General features: G+C 51.5%; 2 protein-coding genes across 2 annotated transcripts in view; one reads left to right on the forward strand and one right to left on the reverse strand.

The window, feature by feature from the left end:
- The first annotated feature begins 4,220 nt into the window (after positions 1-4,220).
- On the forward strand, positions 4,221-7,438 carry LOC104289886 (fibrinogen-like protein 1). The gene is given in 3 exon segments (XM_009888901.1): positions 4,221-4,230; positions 6,635-7,215; positions 7,217-7,438. Coding segments are annotated over 3 exon segments (813 nt in total).
- A 3,346-nt stretch (positions 7,439-10,784) lies between these two features.
- The window catches only part of LOC104289887, an 18,922-nt gene continuing 11,095 nt past the window's right edge, over positions 10,785-18,611 (reverse strand). Inside the window, exons 6-7 of the mRNA XM_009888902.1 lie at positions 13,010-13,140; positions 10,785-11,413 (exon numbers count right to left, since the gene is read on the reverse strand). Coding sequence (XP_009887204.1) covers positions 10,785-11,413; positions 13,010-13,140 — 760 coding nt within the window. The remainder of the gene's footprint in view (positions 11,414-13,009; positions 13,141-18,611) is intronic.

Genomic DNA, 18,611 nt, shown 5'->3' on the forward strand with positions numbered 1-18,611 from the left:
GCCGTCTCTGCAGGGACCCTGCGGAGTGAGAAGATGAGCAGGTTTGGCCTGGCTGGAGGGGTGTCCAGCCTGAAAGTTATAGGGCTCAGCAGGTGAGGGGGTGGAGGCATGAGACCCAAACCACAGCACTTGTCCGCTGGTTGGCAACAGGACTAGTGGTTTACGGCTTATTTGCTCTTCATCGTTAAGTGATATGTCCTCAGACAATGAAGGCTGTGTCTCACAAAAGTGAAGAGCTTTCTTCAGAGGCAAAGCAAATAATTTGGTGCCAATAAGCAAATGCCTTAAAACAACTGCGATTTACAGGGCCTGGCTGTCCCCCTGCTCTGGCAGGGTTTCCCCAGGGAACGGCATCCTCTGGGAACCTCTACACATTTCAACTCATAAGTAAATACCCAGATGACATTCCCCCTCCTGGATGGAAATCAAACATCAGATGTAAATCACTCTCTCCAGAGCAGCCAGCAGGGACCCCATTAGACCCTTCAGGAAAGAGGTACTCCAGTGTTCCTGGCAAATAGGGCACTGAACGTCAGAAAGTGCCACTCCAGGTGCCTCCTGACATGCCCAGCCTGCCACCACCATGCTGCCTCTTGCGCAACATGAAATGTGGTCTCCCCTGGCACTGTGGCCCTTACAGCAGTCACAAGGGAGTTTTGGGAAATGTGATGTGACACTGGTGTAAAATGGTCCCACTTCGAGCCCCTCTCTGCTTCTAGGAGTGCTTACACCATTTTTCTTACAGAAAATGCCAGACCATCCTTTTCCTAGGGATTGATACCCACGGTATTCTGAGTTATGAGGATTCCTGTACCCCAGCATCCACCTTGTGCTGGACGGCACAATATGGCCAGAGCCTGCAGAGGAGTAGGCTGGGCTTTTGTCACAAGCTGTTCGCTTGCAGTGTGGCTGCCTCGTCATGCCCTGCTGTGCTGCTGCTTCTGCTCAACAGCACATGCAAACAAAGGCAAGTAGCAACCCTCAGCAGACCTTCACCAACAACTTCTGGTACCTGGGCAGCTTTTCCAGGAGGCTGTGGCCAGTGTTTGGGTTAGGATGTGCAAAGTAGGCAGGGGGGAGACCATAGAGGGGATGTCTGTGCAACCCCAGCTGTGTCCTGGGGCCCAGCTCCTGCTTAGTGTATATTTGACATTGAAAGAGCCACAGCTGTGGCACAGTCTGTTTATTGCTGCATCCTGGGCTGCATCTGGAAAAATGCAGCCATGAGGGTGCGGAAGGGATCATGCACTTCCATGTGTGAGACTATGGCTGGAGTCCTGTGTGGGGCTCCCCCATGCATGATAGCGACTAAAACTCCAGAAGAAGTCCAGCTAAGACCACCAAGACAGTCGAGGCAGCAGCACATGACACATGGACAAGCTGAGAAAGATGAGCTTGTTCAGCCTGGAGAAGGGAAGGCTGAGATGGGATCTTGTTGCTGCCTGCAGCTAACCGGTCAGAGGGTGGAGAGCAGAGTCCGTCTCCTCAGAGCACTGCGTCTCATTTTGGACCCCTCATTACATATGTATTGACAGACTGGAGCAAGTCCAGCAAAGGCCAGCAGGCTGGTCAGGGGCCTGGAGCTCAGGACATGTCAGAAGAATCTGAGAGAACTGGGTTGCTCCACCTGAAGAAGAGCAGGCAACTGTGTCTTGGTTTGAGGTCTTATTGCTGACTACAACTACCTTATGGGAGGATACAGAGAACATGGAGCCAGACTGTTCAAGGAGGTGCATGTTGGTGGAACATGGAACATGGAAATTCCAGTAGTGATGGAACAAGTTGGAACGTGGAAATTCCAATTAGAAATAAGGACTTTTTTTTTTAAGATTAAGTTAATCAAATACTAGAACAGGTGCCCAGAGAGAGGCTGTGGAATTTCTATCCTTAGAGGTGTTCAAGACTTGACTGGACAAGGACCTCATTTTTTAGATCTGCTTTGAGCAGGGTTGGACTAGATGGCCTCCAGAGGTCCCTCCCAACCTAAATTATTCTATCACCCTGTGATTCTATGACTGTCCTTGGAGGTGCATGGGGATAGGATGAGAGGCAATGGACCTAAAAGAAGGAAGGGAAATTAGAATTAGATAAGAAACATTTCAGCCTGAGGGTGTTCAAAGACTGAAGAAAGACCATGCCTTGAAAAGCCATTTTGTGAGTCCAAAGAGCTATAGCAAAAGCCTGAGGACCTATGGAGCATGAGAGACCCATGTAGCCTGCCAGACCGGTGTGATTTGCTCTTTCAGGATTAATTGCTACTGTCGTGGCCCTGAGCGCACCAGTAAGCCTTAATGGATGGTGACCAGCCTACCTGGGACCTTCACCTGGGCCCATGAGACCTATTTCAGCTTGGCCCTGGGCCTTCAGTCCTAACCTGAGCCACACTGTATGAGTACTGGTCTCCTGTCCGCTCTCTGTCCTTGTTTTCTGGATGAATCTTAGACTTACACTGTAGACAGCTTATTTCCTGGATGGGCTGCTCAGATCCATGTTGACAGTTTATCTCCAGCCCTGCCTTTTGCACTGGGTCCTTTTGTCCAGGATCTTGGACTGCATTGGCTGCTTGCCTTGCCTGGAACTGTTGCCAACACTCAGCTCTGCCTGCTGGGCTCAGACCCAGCAGGATGGATCCCACCAGCAGGGGCATTGCCTCCTTGGGGTTCACCCTTGGCTTCTGACTTGCCTCACTTCTCCTCCCTTAAGTCCCACACGGTGCCATGTGCTCTGCAACCACTGGTTATTGTCCTCAACGCTGCGTCCAACCTGTATCTGCTCAGAGGTCCTCTTGCAGCTGTCTTCTTGGAAAGAGGTCCCACATCAGCATGATTTAGAAAACCTTTGTTTGATAGCTTTGAAGACACCATCCACTGGAATATTTGAGCTAAAGTCAAACCCAAGGTCTCTGCTGGACTGTAGATAAGCTGTCTGTTTACAGACTGTTTCTTTGAAGGAAATACCATTTGCATCTATTTGGAGCAGCCCAGTGGAGCCTGCTGTACACACGAGCAGGGGAGGACTTCCACTCCATGAGCTGTGGGGCCCATGTTCCTGCTGCATCTGTCAGCCCTGCTGCCAGCAGTGATCCCAGCTGCAGCTCACCAGCATCTGCCTGCCAGCCCTGGCACAGGCACCGCAGCACAGCCTGAAGCATTGCATTGCTCAGCCTGGCATTAGCTCCAGGACAGCCCATGGGAGCCCCTAAGTCACCCATGTCCCCTGATCTCCCAGAAAGGGGACATGGCCCCTCTGCCTGGGGTCCTTCTTCCCAGGGCAGCTTGGGCCCTTTTCTCTCCACAGACTTGTGACTGCTGCTTTTATGATTCTCCCAAACTAAATCAGGCTGTGGACAAGGGTTCCCAACCTCAAACCAAGCAACCAGGGGTGAGATCTAAGGGTTCAGATGGAAGTTGGTCCAGGGATCCCTTACTTCAGAGAGGTCTGGATGCCACTGTCCAATGCACTGCTTGATGCGGGCTCCTGCAGTACGGAGAGTTTGATGAGAGCCTCAGCTTGACACTGGCTTGTTGTGAACACCAGGTTTAAAACTGTGCCATGAAAAACACATCTCGTGAATCTGAAAAAAAACAAAGGAGAAGAAAGTATAAGGGCCACATCTTTATCCTCTTAAAATTGACTTGATAAAATAATGGAGCTGTCTGCACCTTCTGGCACAAAGAACTGCCCTCCCAAACAATCTGTCCTGAGAGCATTTTGCTCCTGTAGAGAAAACAACCCTGGGTTGACATTGCTGGGGATGGGGGGGAATCTGCAGGGTCTCACGAGGCCAAAGACAGGGATTGGGAATGACTTAACTCATTGATCCTGAAACCTGCCAGCAGAGAGTTAGAAAGTAGGCATGTCTCTTGAGGACCTGTCCTCATCTTTCCAAGGTCACCTTGAGACTGGGCAAATAGGAGGCCTAATCTCTCTTCCTTTGCTAGTTTCTGTGCGTATGTCCTTAAAAAGCTGGGTCTCTCCACTTCAGTTGGGTCATGGCTCTCCAGAATTTGCTCCAAGTGAGCAATTCATATGTAGTGTTTGTGTAGCTGGGAGAGGCAATAATTGAAATCCCTCATCATGGAGGGGATTATTTTGTACTTCTCTGGCTGGAAGTGCATGCCTCCTTCCCCTCAGGGGGTTTCGTTGTGCTGTCATGGGATCTGAAAACTGCTCAAGTCACAATCTGCAAGTGCCTCCTTGTGCCTCTGCAAATAGCAAGCATGAACACAAGTGGGTGTGTGCAGTGCCTATAAAGTCAGCATGGAAAGCTCGGCATGGGAGGGTGCACCATTGGGTTCCTGCTCTCTGCTCAGCTGTGCTGTTGTGATGGGTGAGTTATCTTCCCAGCAGCACACTGCATTCACGTGTGGTGCTGGGCTCAAACAAGACCTGACTGGGGTGAGTATACAGAGGCATAAGATGATAAGCAGGGCAATAGCTGTGATCTTGCCTGCAAAGCCAGGCACTCCAGTAGCAGAAGGGGGTGCAAGACCAAAGAACCAAATGACACACATGCTTGGTGCCAGCCTACACTTTCCCCAGGCTACCTGTGCCCTGTATTCCCATGTCCTGTCAACGTAGGTTAATGTGGAGACCTAGATTTCGTGATGGCATCTCCCCAGTAATTAAGCTAGTGCAGGGTGTAGAGTGTGCTGGTAGCCAGCACAGAGGGTTTGGGCTTGTGTCACTGTGTGGGCCCAGGAGACTTCCTCCTGTTTGCTTGGGACCTGGTATCTGTGCAATAGGACCCATCCTTTGGATCTGGTTTCCCACTAGCTGTCGTTGGACTGGAGTGGCTCATATAAAAGGCTTAAGCATGACTACTCCAAAAAAGAACCGTTTCTTGTTATCCCTCCTCCCGGCAAACTACTCTTCCCAGATCTAGCTGTGTCATTGTCCTCTCTTAGCTACTCTTGGGCTGTAGTTTCTGAGAAGGTCGGCAGGTTGCTGTCTGGTGCAGGGGAGAGGCTGATCAGGAGGGTGACGAAGCCATTTCTCACCTTGCTTCACCCCTGCAGGGGCAGAGCCTGCACTGAAGCTGCGGCTCCCACCACCCCGGGAGCCCCCTGCTTCTGCCTGTGCCCCATGGCTCTACCTCCCCTGGTCCGGGCTTCCCAGGGGCCATTGGCAGGGGCAGAGGGGGCTGCCCAGGGATCCTGACTGGATGGGCACTTTTCTCCTCAGGGCTCCAGGCTGGGGCAAGTTGGATCCGTGGGAACCTTATCGTCCTACCCACAGTGGTGGCGATGCTTCTCCTCTGTGCAAGTGCTGGCCCAGCAGTACCCACTGCCAGCTCCCGGAGTGGTGAGTATGGAGTGGGTGGGGGCACTGGCTGGGCACCGAGGTGCAGAGCAGGAAAGTGTCCCCCTAGCTCAGCACTGACTCTCAGATCTACTAAATACTAGGAAGGCCAGCATGCACCCAGGCTGATGCACAATATAAGAACTCTTACACAAAAACCCCTGGGCCGTGTCTTGTAAGGTAAGCCATCTGACACATGTCAAGCCATACTTATCCCCTTGGTGGCTCCATTGCTTTGTAGTGCTTGTGCCTTTTTACACTTCAGTTTGAGGAGAGATCCTCCCAGCATTTTGGTTTTTTTTAAGCTATTGTTTTAAGCTCTTAAGGAGTATTCCCTTCCTCCCTGCAAGGGAGGGTGACACTCCCCACATGTCCTGTGCACCAGAGAAAAGCAAGATTTCATGGGCTGAATCGGGATTACCCACAAAAAATTGTCCCTTATCAGACACAAAACAAGAAAAACAAATTAGACAGCAAATGAGTTTGGCAAGTAAGTCACAACAGATCAGTTCTGCTAAAAGATAAACTGCAACAAGCTGAGATCCCTATGAAATCAAGGTAGAACTTAGCCTTCTTTTGCAATACCGTGATCCCTAGGGAAAACATAAGTTTTCATTACATATCCTCACCCAGTGGAGCATTTTGAACAGTTCAGATCCTTGCAAAAGCTGCAGCTTAATATATCAATTTTCTTGGCCAGACGCATTAGAAGACTCCAAATGAAATAGGAAGTCATGAGAAATAGCTCCTAGGCATTATGCAGGTCCTCTCTTGGGCAAGGAGACACACCTACCCAAGGGATGTCAGACCTCCCTGGGGCATGCAGACCTCATACCTCCCAGCACTGATGTGGTGGCTGCTGATTTCAAGATGATTTGCTCAGGCAGTGCTGGGCCAGGTCAGTTGTGGAGCTGATTCTGCGCCCAGGCTGAGCTGGTGCAGAGCTAGTGTGGTATGCAGGCGATTTTTGCTGATTTTGCTTCTTTTTTTTTTTTTTTTTTCTGAAATATTTCAATGTTCCATAGAGGACATCACTAGCATTTGGAAGATTTTTTTTCCCCCTCTTTTCTTGGCCAGACACATTAGAAGACTCCAAATGAAATAGGAAGTCATGAGAAATAGCTCCTAGGCCTCTTATCAGGGCCACTGTCTTAGAGACCTTTGGTTGCACTGTGGATGAGCTACTCTACGCTGTGAAGTAGACCACAGATAAACCCAGCCCTTTTTGTTGTCAGCCCTCACTCCCCTACAGGAACTCCTTATTGTCCTGACAGACTTGTATGACCCTTTTCTCTCCCACCCCACCCTGTGTTTGCTGCTGCTACTGTCACAGGGTTCCCTGCAGACTGCAGCCATCTCCGCAAGACCAGCCCCAGTGGGGTGTATGTCATCCAGCCGGCAGGGTCACCCCCACGGGTGGTGTGGTGTGACATGGACACCGAAGGCAAGGGCTGGACTGTTGTCCAGAGAAACAGTTACACGACTGAAATCACATGGAAGGAGTCCTGGACCACCTACAAGTACGGCTTCGGGAACGTGCAGGGCGATCACTGGCTGGGCACTGAGTACCTGCACCTGCTGACGCAGCAGGGCACCTACAAGGTCCGCTTCGTTGTGCGGGATAAAGCCAACGTCACCCATTATGCCGAATATGACATCTTCAGGGTGGAGAGTGAGGCCAGTGGGTACCCACTGAGGCTGGGTCGGTTTTCTGGTGATGGGGATGACTACCTGACCAGCTACCACCCCAAGAAGGGGGGCATACATGACAACATGAAGTTCAGCACGACCGACAGGGACCAGGACCAGTACAGTGGGAACTGCGCCAACAGCTACGGGGGCTGGTGGTACGACAGGTGCCAGAACGTGCTGCTCAATGCCAAAAAAACCATCCTTTGGCCAGGATTCTGCGATAAAGGTGACTGCACATCCTCCCTCATCCTGGTCAAACCCACAGACGTGTGCTGACCGTGCTGCATCTCCCAGCCTCCCAGGAGTCTGTGGGAGTGCCACCCTCCCCAGCTCAGTGCCCCGTTCCCGTGCCTGCCAACAGCCCTGGGCCAGCCCTGGTGCACGTTCTGCGCTGCCCACAGCTCCCTCACCGCCACCAGCTGAAACACATCAGCTCTGCGGCTGAGGAGCAATCGCCCCAAGCCCCAGGCATGTTGGCAGCTTCACCCAGTGCTGTGGTGCTGGCCAGCACTGGGACACAGGCACTGGTTTGGGGTGGGTGCGCCCACTCCTGTCCTGGGGAGGGGGAGACAGTGCAAGTTCCCTTCCCTGTGCAGTCGGTGTAGCCCTGCTTTGCTCAGGCCCTGATCCCTCTCTGGGCCCCATACGCCCCACAGCTCTGCTACCCATGGAGGGAGATATCAGCTGCAATAAACCCTGGAGCCAGACTGCGCTGCCTTGTGTCTACCTGCCACCGCGACACTGCACATAAGTGTTGGGGGATCACTCTGTCCAGACCCCAGGGTGGTGGACCTGGGGGGAAAGTAGGTGCGTTATGCAGGTCCTTTCTTGGGCAAGGAGACACACCTACCCAAGGGATGTCAGACCTCCCTGGGGCATGCAGACCTCACACGTCCCAGGGCTGATGTGGTGGCTGCTGGTTTCAAGATGATTTGCTCAGGCAGTGCTGGGCCAGGTCAGTTGTGGAGCTGATTCTGCGCCCAAGCTGAGCTGGTGCAGAGCTAGTGTGGTATGCTGATTTTACTTCTTCTTTATTTTTTTTTTTCTGAAATATTTCAATGTTCCATAGTGAAAGGCCTAACACCCATGCTCGCTGCTGCTGACTGTCCCCAGCATCAGCCTGTAACACGAGCTTTTCTCTCTTTGGTACAGTTGTTGTAGACAGCTGAGTACCTAATTCTGTCTGTGGTTAGGTTCTCAGGTCTCTGAACGCAATATCGCTTCCAATGGCTTGTCCCAGCCACTGTGCACTGAACCGTGGCTGTAAGGATATGATTAACCAGCAGGCCCAGCAAAGCCCAGTATCTTGTAAAACCTTTGCTCATATTTTGCCCCTGTCCATGGCTGGGTGGTTGCTCTACGCTGTGAAAGGGAAGAAATCACCACAGATTGGCATGTGGAGAGGGGGTAGGCTTCCTTGAGGGCGTGAGAGATGTGGGTAAGTCAGTCCCATCATACTCTGCTGCAGAGGGGAATGTGGCTATGGATCTCCTTTGTGATGGAGGGACGATTGAACTTGGGGATTGAAAGAAGCCGCGGTTCCTCTCCTCTGTCTTTGGAAGAAAAGCTGAGCTCGAGGAAGGCTTGTGGCTGTGAATCCTGAACAACTTGGGAGTCCCAGGCCAAGATCTGTGAATGAAGTCCCAGGGCACCTTGCAGACCTATGGCAGTGCCGTGTTCCTGAAGAGGCTGCACGGGCAACTTTGGCTGCCCTGGAGGCATTGATGAGCCTGCAGCCCTGATGCATGGGGAGATGAATATATGAGGGTGCTGCTGATTGAGAAAGGCTTCCCAGTTTGATCTGACTTGAGAGTTGCATTTCTGGACTGAGAGATATGTCCACTGGTTTAAAAAGTTATTTGCACTCCAGCCTGGATGTACAACTTAACTGGAGTGGAGAGACTTGACGGAAGTCTCCCTGCAGAGAGGGACCTGGGAGTCCTCGTGGGCAACAAGTTGACCAAGAGCCAACAATGTTCCCTTGTGGCCAAGAGGGCCTATGCTATCCTGGGGTGTATTTAAAAAGACCATGGCCAGCAGGTTGAGCGAGGTTGTCCTCCCGCTCTGTTCTGCCCTGGTGAGGCCACATCTGGAGTACTGTGTCCAGTTCTGGGGTCCCCAGGTCAAGAAACACAGGGAACTGCTGGAAAGAGTCCAGCAGAGGGCTACAAAGGTGATCAAGGAACTGGAGCATTTCTCTTATGAGGAAAGGCTGAGACACCTGGGTCTGTTTAGCCTGGAGAAGAGAAGACTGACAGGGGATGTCATCAATGCTTATCAATATCTAAAGGGCAGGTGTCAAGAGGATGGGGCCAGACACTTTCCAGTGGTGCCCAGCAACAGGACAAAGGGCAACAGGCATGAATTGGAACACAGGAAATTCCATCTGAACATGAGAAAAAACTTCTTTCCTTTGAGGGTGGCAGAGCACTGGAACAGGCTGTCCAGAGAGGTTGTGGAGTATCCTTCTCTGGAGGTATTCAAAACCCGCCTGGATGCATTCCTGTGCGACCTACTCTAGGTGACACTGCTTTGGCGGGGGGGTGGACTAGATGATCTCCAGAGGTCCCTTCCAACCCCCACCATTCTGTTATTCTGTGAAAAGGGCTTGGGGATCCTGGTAAACAGCAATTTGCCCAGGAGTCAGCAATGCAGCCTTGCAGTGTTGAGGGTGAACTGCATCTTGTGCTGTACTAGCAAGAGTGCAGCCAGTAAGACATCACTCCCTTCTGCCCAGGACTGGGAGATCACATCACAGGTACCATGTCCACTGTTGAGCTATCCAGTGCACAGAGATATCACCACACTGGAGGAAGCTGATATGGACCGAAGCTAATCCAGGCCTCTTAAAATTCTGGGGTCCTTGACATGTCAGGTTGCCTCAGCTCTTAAACCTGCCCCGGATATCCCAACCATGTACTACTATGTGGCTATACAGTGCTGTTGTGTTTTCTTCCATTCTTCTAGTTACCTCCCAAGGCCTGGGCCAGCATTGACAAGGTTAACAAGGCAGGATGATCCTGGCCTGGCCTGCTGTCTCTGGTTAGCTCCAGGTCATGACTGGTAGAGCTGAACTGAGCTGATGCTTCTCCCCTGCCCTCAGTCCTTGCTCTTGGCCATGTGATACCGCATTCTATTTTTCAAAGATCCCCACCTTAAAACCCAACTCTCTTCTTTAAGTGAAAGGTTTGTCTTTAATTCCTCATTTCAGTCTTATGAAAAATTTTTGCTTTGAAAGTCTTTTCTTACTGTACCAGGAGCCTCAGGTCTGCTGCTGGCAAGAAACTGTCAGCAGTTGTGAGAAGTTCGCAAACAAATGAAGGACATTTGCACATGTCTGTGCAGGTTCTGAAAGCAATTTTATTCTCAGGATGAAGACAGCTTACAGCAGGAATACAATGTGTACATAGTCTGCCTGGGCTCAGAGCAGCAGCTTAGATCAGGTTATCTAGTGATGACTGATTTTTTTCTGCTGAAGCTATCTATCCCACAAAGCAGAAAGAAAATAAGACCTTGCTGGATTAAGAGGGTTTTAAGTTTCTCAGCACAGTTTTCTCACTGTAAGGAACATGTTTGGAAACCACTGCATTTTATAAAGACTTTTTCTAATAATGATCCCTAAAAACCCACCACAGATGAAAGGCTGGAGACAAAGCAGGGAGCTTTGCTACTTTTCAAGAAAAGAGGAGAAGAAAACAGCTTTTGATAGACAGGAACAATCCTATTCACCCCTAGTCCCCCCAGCCAGCAAAACAGGCCTGGCCCAGTGCAGATGGGAGGGGAAAAGAGTACTAGTGGTATGGAGCTGGTTTGATGAGGATGGCAGAAGCTTTGCAGTTCCTGTTGCACAGGCTGCCCCACGTTATGGCCCCCTTCACGTTCAGTTGTACAGAATAACACGCTGAGTACCACCACCCGCCGCCAGAGCGGGAGGCACAGTTCCCTCTGTAAGTGTCCTGATCCCAATCCTTTGTGGAGAACTTCATGTTGTTGTGCACATTCCTGGGATTGTCTGAGTCCATGGCATCCTCCGCTGTCCCCGAATACATTCCCAGCCTCAGCCGGTAGCCATGGGACTCATCTTCCACACTGAAGAGGTTGTAGTCTGCAAACTTGATGTCGTCTGTGGCATCCCAGATGACAAACCTGACCTGGTAGACCTTCTGCCTGGAGATCTGATGGATGTACTCAGTGCCCAGCCAGTACTCGGTGTGCACGTTCCCAAAGCCGTACTTGTAGGTGCTCCAGGACTCAGCCCAGGTGACCTCCGTGCTCTGCCGGTTCCTCTGGATGACCGTCCAGCCCCCGTCTGTCACATTCATTTCGCAGTACACCATGATGGGGTGCAGTCCTGTGGGCTGGATAATGTAGACGCCGCTGGGGCTGCCAGTGGGGATCTCGCTGCAGTCCTTGGGCCAACCTGGGGCAGGAGAGAGAGTGATTTAACAAAAGCTTCTGCAACAGGACAAGACCATGTTTCACCCTGTGGCAGGACAGAGGGATGTCTGGGCAGAGTACCTGCGGGATAATCAGCTGTCCCAGCCCATAGAGGTCAATGTGCTTGGCTGGAGGTGAGAGTGGGTTGGCCTCAGCCCTCTGCAACTCTTCCATATGGGACACTTAACAGGAGGCAGCCCCAGTGAAAGGCCCCAGACCCAATGGGCTATGCTGGTATCAGGCCAGGAGACAGATATGGACACTAGTGGGCTCCTTTGGGTCTACTGAAAAAGGGGTTGTGTCACTAAACCAGGATCTTGCTGGGGAGGAAGGTGAAGAGGAGCTTGCCTCTGCCTGTGACTGAGGGAACAGGAGAAAAATGACCCCTTCAAGCACACAGACACCCTTACCAGCCTGCACAGTGCACACATGGACACACACACATGCACACATAGAGCACTACAGCCTGCATAGGGTACACTGCCTCACATCCACCATCCTCCATCCTGGAGCAGGGCCAGGGCTAGGGAGGGTGTAGAGCACTTCCCTACCTGTGGTGGTACATGAGCACGCAACACTGGATCCCACCTGTGCTGGCAGGTGTGGTCTCCCCATGCTTTCAGCTTGCTTACTGCAGGACCTCCCACTGCAGTTAAGGTCATTCTAATGGATGGGCAGAGCTCCTCTCCCCAGCTGGCCAAAGCCTGGGTTTGATGCCACTTCTCTCCAGCCTGCCTGCCTATATACACTATAGAGGTGTGTTTTGGATCTAAGGCATCAATAACACACCCTCTTCCAAGTATCATTTTACCAAGCCTCCACTGGCCCAGAGCATGAGCTAGGGCTGTTCACCAGCTAGGGCTGACCCAGACCAAGGAACTGAAAGGGGTTGCTGAGAGCACAGCGATGCCCACGGGATGCTACGTACTGGTTTTCTTCAGAGCACTTGTTGAAGTGTTGGAGGGAGATTTCTTGAAGATGTTTAGGGAGTGGCCTGGGGCAGCCAAGACCAGTGTGCAAGCCAGGAGTAGAAGGCACTGGGCTGCTAGAAAGGGAAAAGATGCAGAAAAGATGAGATGCGACCCTCCATCCCGAGAGGCATGAAATCCAATGGCTCCAACACTGCATACTGTAACACAACCATGTGAGATACAGGAGTGCACCAAGCATGCTGGGCGGCATCAGACTGGTCCATGCAAGCTGGAAAGCTTGCCAAAAAGCCTCAGCTCTTTTGCCCAAGGGGTAGACAACCTTGCCTTTTCCCCTTGACCAGCTCCTGAAAAGTCATGCATGAGATGATAGCTTTGGGTGGAGCAGAGTACCCTACAACTGACTGAGCCAAGTTTTATTCCTGCCCGCTGAAGCAGGGGACTGGCTGGGGTGAGCCAGAAGGAAGGGCACAAGCTGCTGGTGTTTGAAGGGGTGGCAGGTGAGCCTGCTCTCGGAAGCCACTGGTGCCACTGCTCCCCATCAGTGTGCAAGGACCAGTGCACAGAGCCTCTCCCTATTGCTGGGCTGCCCTACCTGCGCTTTTCCCATTGCCAGCAAGGAGCACCCCACTTCCCAGCTCGGTACTCACCCATGACGTCCAAGCAGTAATGCCCACTGGAGCGCAAAGCTGTGGAGCGGCAGGTCTCATAGAGGCATTTGTAGTGCCCTCTGCAGTGGGTGGGGTGAGTGGGTCCTACCCCCTTCTTGGCTTTCTTTCTTCTGGAGGAGGGAATCAGGCTGGGTTTCCTTTGTGCCCTTAGAAAACACAAACTGAGATGAAGGTGCCTGTGGTTCTAGGTGCATAGAGCTGCAAAGAAAATAACCCGTGTGCCAGCAGAAGTCCTTGGAATGGTCTCTTCTCTGAGTGCTTAACTCCTTGGGTGGAATTTCCCCTGGGAACAGCATATTTGGGAGCTTTGAAGAGCAGCTCAGTAAATAAGCACTTGAATGCCAGTCACCAACCACTGTGGTGAGCAAACACTGGGGATGTCCCCGCCTCCCACCATTACAGCAGGGTGCTGCCACGTCAATTGTTTCTTGTTTAATGAGCTTTTGACAAGCCCAGCCTAGCTCTTCGTGGGGAAGTCAAAGCAGCCCTGAGACTCCCAGAGAGACTGTTGCGGGACAGTATTTGGAGCAGCTGGTGTTTTCTGGACTGGATGACAGCAGGCAGAGGGTTGTGGCAGAGGTGATCTCCGTCTGGGGGGGAGCAGGAGAAGTCTCTATTCCCCAGTGGGCCACAGTCCTGATCTGCAAGGAGGCAGCTGTATGGGCTTGCTGAAAGACACGGGCTAAAAGGCTTCTGTAGGCCAGCTGAGACTGCTATGGTCTCTGGGGCATTGGGTCTGGGAGACTGGTCATGCAGGATGGATGGCTACAGAGGAAAGCAAGTGTCTGCCCAGGAACGGAGTGAAACTGGGCAGATGGAGTGCAGCAACAGGGGTCTGAGCATGTACAGAGGGGAATGGAGGGTTCTGAACGTGTACAGAGGGGAAAGCAGGAAGCTTGACCCTGTGTACATGGAGAGGGAATGGAGGGGAGTGGAGGGTGCACAGAGGGACTGGAAGGGATCTGACAGTGGAACTCATAGGAACTGAGCACTGACAGAAGGGATGGGTGGGATTTGAGCGTGTATAGAAGGCAACAATGGGAATCTAAGGGCACTTGTCATGGAAAAGAGGGATGTGAGTATGCACAAAGGGGAGAAGTCAGTGCTAAGCAGACACTGAAAGGGACAGAGGAGACTGAGTATTCGAGGAGGAGAATGGAGGAGATACGGATACATACAGAGAGAAATGGAGGACACTTGAGCATACAAGGGGGGGAATGGTGAGGATCAGTTTGTGTGAGGACAGCAGAGGGGTTCCAAGAGAGAACAATGAGGGGAACAGAGAGGATATGAAAGCAGCTGGATAGGAATGGAGAGGATCTGAAAGTACTTGGAAGTGAAGAGAATGAGTCTGAGGGGACCTAGAAGCACTCAGAAGGGAATATAGAGAATTTGAAAGCATGTAGAGGGGGCATGGTTTGGATGTAAGGCACTCAGAAAGGATGGCAGGGAGTGGGGGTGCACAAAGGGGAGTGGAGGAGATCTGAGCATGCATGGATAGGAACTGGGGGGGGGGAGAACAGAGGATCTACAAGCACTCAAAAGGGAATGGGGAGTAGTTGGGGGTCCACAGAGGGTAACAGAGGGAGCCTGGGCATGAATAGAGAAGAATGGAAGGGAGCACAGTGGCATGTGGGGGAAAAGAGACTGTGTGGAGGGGAATGGAAGGGATCTGAATGCACACAGAATTGAATGAATGGTTTTGATGTCCCCTCTGATGCTCCCCAGGGTCTTTTATTTGCTCTCTGGTGCAATGCAGGGGCTTCCATTTGGTCCTCTCATCCCCTAAGAATCACTCCATTTACCTTTTAGTGCCCTCAAAACAAGATGTACCTTGAGAGGCCTCCGATTTCCCTCCTGTACACCTCAGACTCCTCTGATTGCCTTCTGGTGCCACCTAGAGTCCCTAATTTTCTTTGCAGGGCATCCCAGTGTCCTACATTTGCTTTCCTTTTCACGCTGGAGCCCATATGGAGGGCCCTCAGATGCTTCCCAAGCCCTCCACTGCCTTCTCATGCACTCTGTTTCCTTTTGCAAATCCTGTCACCCCAGAGGCACTGGCAGGTTCCTGGGCAGCAGGGACCTCTTTGTGCAGGGTGCTCAGTAGAAAGTCAGGATAAGACTCTGGTCTGGAGGTAGTGCCAGTCCATTGCTTGCTGGGGGCCACAGACCCAGCATGTATGCAGAGACAGGGGAGGGCTGAGGTCCAGCCTGAAGGTCAAGTCAGCGAGTCCTGTCAGGGGCAGAACTGGAGAAACGAGACTGGGCACAGACACAGCGGCTGCACAGCTGCCATGTAGCCGGTGGTAAAGGTGCAGCTTAAAAGCAGCTTTTCAGGGGAAGGAGGAGCAGACCCTCACTTTGAGCTTTTTTCACAATGGCCCTTTTCAGTGAAGGAGCTGACTTTGGACAGGGCCAGCTAAACTACTTAACTCCAGGATGCTGGCATTGGCCTGCTCTCACAAGCAGGGAATCTCTAGAACAACCCATGCAGAGCCCTGTGGTAGGGGAAACAACCCCTGATGGCTCCTTGGGCCAGTTGCTGCCATGGGATCTGGGTCTTCCCTTCCCACAGGGAAGCACAAGGATCCCAAGTGCCAGTTAAAGACAAGTTTGCGATCCCATAACTAGGGCCAGATGGTAGAGTCTCTAAGTGCCTGGGTGCCACAGTTATTCTAAGGTCTCTTGGATTGTGGCCCTACCATGTGTTCTTCCATCTGTAACAGTGACAGTGTTTGGGGTGAGCTGGGTAAGGGTCTGGGTGCTCTGGGCAAATTCAGTGGCCACAAACCTATGGGAGGCTCTTGATTGAACCAGAAGATTGTTTTGGAGGGTGTGCCCATCCAGGAGGTTGAGGATAGGGGCTACTGCAATATGGGACTTCAGTAAGTGTGGCCTGACCAGGCCCTCTTTGCTTTCGTTGAGGTAAGATGTTTTCTGGCACTGGGGAAAAAAGGGGTTTGCTGAGGCAGGTGGCAATGTGATGGCCTCTCTTGCCATCTCACTGGGATGTGATGGCAAGATGGGAAAGGACCTCTTGAGATCACCTGGTCCAACTGCCTTCTCAAGAAAGGTCAGCTACAGCAAGCCACCCAGGAAAGTGTCCAGTTGGGTTTTGAATATCCCCAAGGATGGAGACGTCCTCCCTGGGCAACCTGTGCCAGTGTTTGGCCACTCTCACAGTGAAAAAAATTTTCTTGTGTTCAGATGGAACTGCCTGCATGTCAATTTGTGCCCACTGTCTCTTGTCTTGGCACTGGGCACCACTGGAAAGAGCCTGGCTTCTACTTCTTTGTTCTATCCCTTCAGGTATTTATATACAATTGATAAGATCCCCCTCTGAGCCTTCTCTTCTCCAGGTTGAACAGTCTCAGCTCTCTCAGCCTTTCCTCAAAGGAGAGGTGCTCTAGTCCCTTAATCATCTTTGTGGCCCTTTGATGGACTCTGTCTAGGATGTGCATGTCTCTTGCACCAGGGAACCCAGAACTGGACTACAGGTATGGCCTCACCAGTGCTGAATAAAGGGAAAGGATCACCTCCCTCGGCCTGCTGGCAACACTCCTCCTAATGCAGCCCACGATGCTGTCGGCCTTCTTTACCATGACTGTACATTGCTTGCTGATGGTCAGTTTCTTGCCTGCCAGGATCTCCATGTCTTTTTTTTTGCATACATACCTTGTAGCTGGGTGGCCCCAGGACTGACTCCTGGAGTACACCACTGGTGACTGATGTCCAGCTGGACTTTGTGCCACAGATCAGCACTCTCTGGGCCTGTCATTCAGCTAGTTTTCAGTCCACCTCCCTGCTCACTTATCTATCTCATATTTTGCCAGTTTGTCTGTTAGGATGTTTTGGGAGACAGTGTCAAAAACTTAGTAATTGAAGTAAACAATATCCACTGCTCTCCCCTCATCCATCATGCTAGTTCCTCATTGTAGAAGGCTATTGGGTTACTTAAATATGATTTCCCCTTTGTAAATCTATGCTGACTACTCCAGATCACCTTCTTGTTTTTCATGCGCTTGGAAATGCTTCATCACCTTTCCAGGGATCAGGGCGACGCTACCCAGCCTGTGGTTCTCTGGGTTCTCCTTCTTGCTGTTGAAGATAGGAGTGACATTTAGTTTCCTCCAGTCTTCAGGCACTTCTCCCAGTTGCCAGGATCAATCAAAGAATATTGAGGGTGGCCTTGCAGTGACATTGGCCAGCTTCCTCAGCACTTGCAGGTGCATCCCATCAGGGCCCATGGACTTTCTGTATTTCCAGTTTGCTTAAGCTTTCCCTAACACGATCCTCTTCTACCAAGAGTACGTCTTACTTGCTTCAGACTTTCCCCCTGATCTCTTGTGCCTGGGATTCCTGAAGGTGAGTCTTCTCAGTAAAGACAGCAGTGAAGAAGTCATTGAATACCTTGGCCTTTTCCATGTCCTATGTTACCAGGGCCCCTGAATGGGGATTCAGCAGCAGACCCACATTTTCCCTGGTATACCTTTTGTTTATGTACTTGTAGAAATCTTTCTTGTTGCCCTTCACATCCTTTGCCAGATTCAACTCCAGGCCAGCCTTGGCTTTCATGACCCTACCCCTGAATGATTTTTGCTTTTGGGGTGAGTTCCATGGGTTCCTTTGCTTGGCGTGGCAAGGTAGGTGGTTCAGAGCCATGACATATCACCTCCGAGGATGCTGGTACACTCTCTGATGCACTGCCAGCCTCCTCTTAAAGTTATAGCCAGGCCTGACAGCTGCCTCAATCTCTGGGGAGGGTCTGCTCTGGCCATCTCATCACTGAGACCCTAAGTCAGCCCTAACCTGCAGTGGGCCATAAGGGCTCATTCCCCTTGCATCAGTCCCTTTGGACAGTCTCAGGAACTGGATTTTGTGCTTGGCAGCTGATTGTTTCCGTGCTAGAGCTCCAGCAAGGCTGTCTGGGCTGCTGCTGTATAGCTGAGCCGCGCCCCCCCCCAATGGATCCAGAGCATGCAATAAGGAGTCAGGGTCCTGGAGAACAGGGTCACTGCACTCCGTGTAGCAAATGACCACGTATCAAGCCCTTCACTCTGGGACCACAGCATACCAGCTCTTTTTCTGCCCTTGGCTGCTCCACATTGTGCTGAGCCCCTCCAGCACGTGCCATGGCCTGTGGCAGAGACATAAAAAGGAATTCAAGAGGTCTGAGAGGAAAGGAGAGCCCATGCCTGGTGGCAGCATCTTTCTGTCACCCTCCTTTCCTGGTTGTGTATGCTTCTTTAGACTGAACATTAGGAAAGAATTTTTCACAGAAAGAGTGGTTGGGCATTGGAATAGGCTGCCCAGGGAGGTGGTTGAGTCACCATCCCTGGCTGTGTTTAAGAGCCATTTAGATGTAGTGTTGGGGGATATGATGTAGGGGAGAACTTTGTAGAGTAGGGTAGATGGTTGGACTCGATGATCCCAAGGGTTTCTTCCAACCTAGACAATTCTATGATTCTATTCTGTGATTCTGTCACCAGCATTCAGGATGGCAAGAGCTTCATCCCCTTCCCTTTGCTTCACACAGCCATACACCTGAGGACAACCTGTGACTGAAGTGAGTGTGATTTCC

This window comes from Charadrius vociferus, unplaced genomic scaffold (genome assembly GCF_000708025.1).
Source record: "Charadrius vociferus isolate BGI_N301 unplaced genomic scaffold, ASM70802v2 scaffold636, whole genome shotgun sequence".
NCBI classification, from domain to species: Eukaryota; Metazoa; Chordata; class Aves; order Charadriiformes; family Charadriidae; genus Charadrius; species Charadrius vociferus.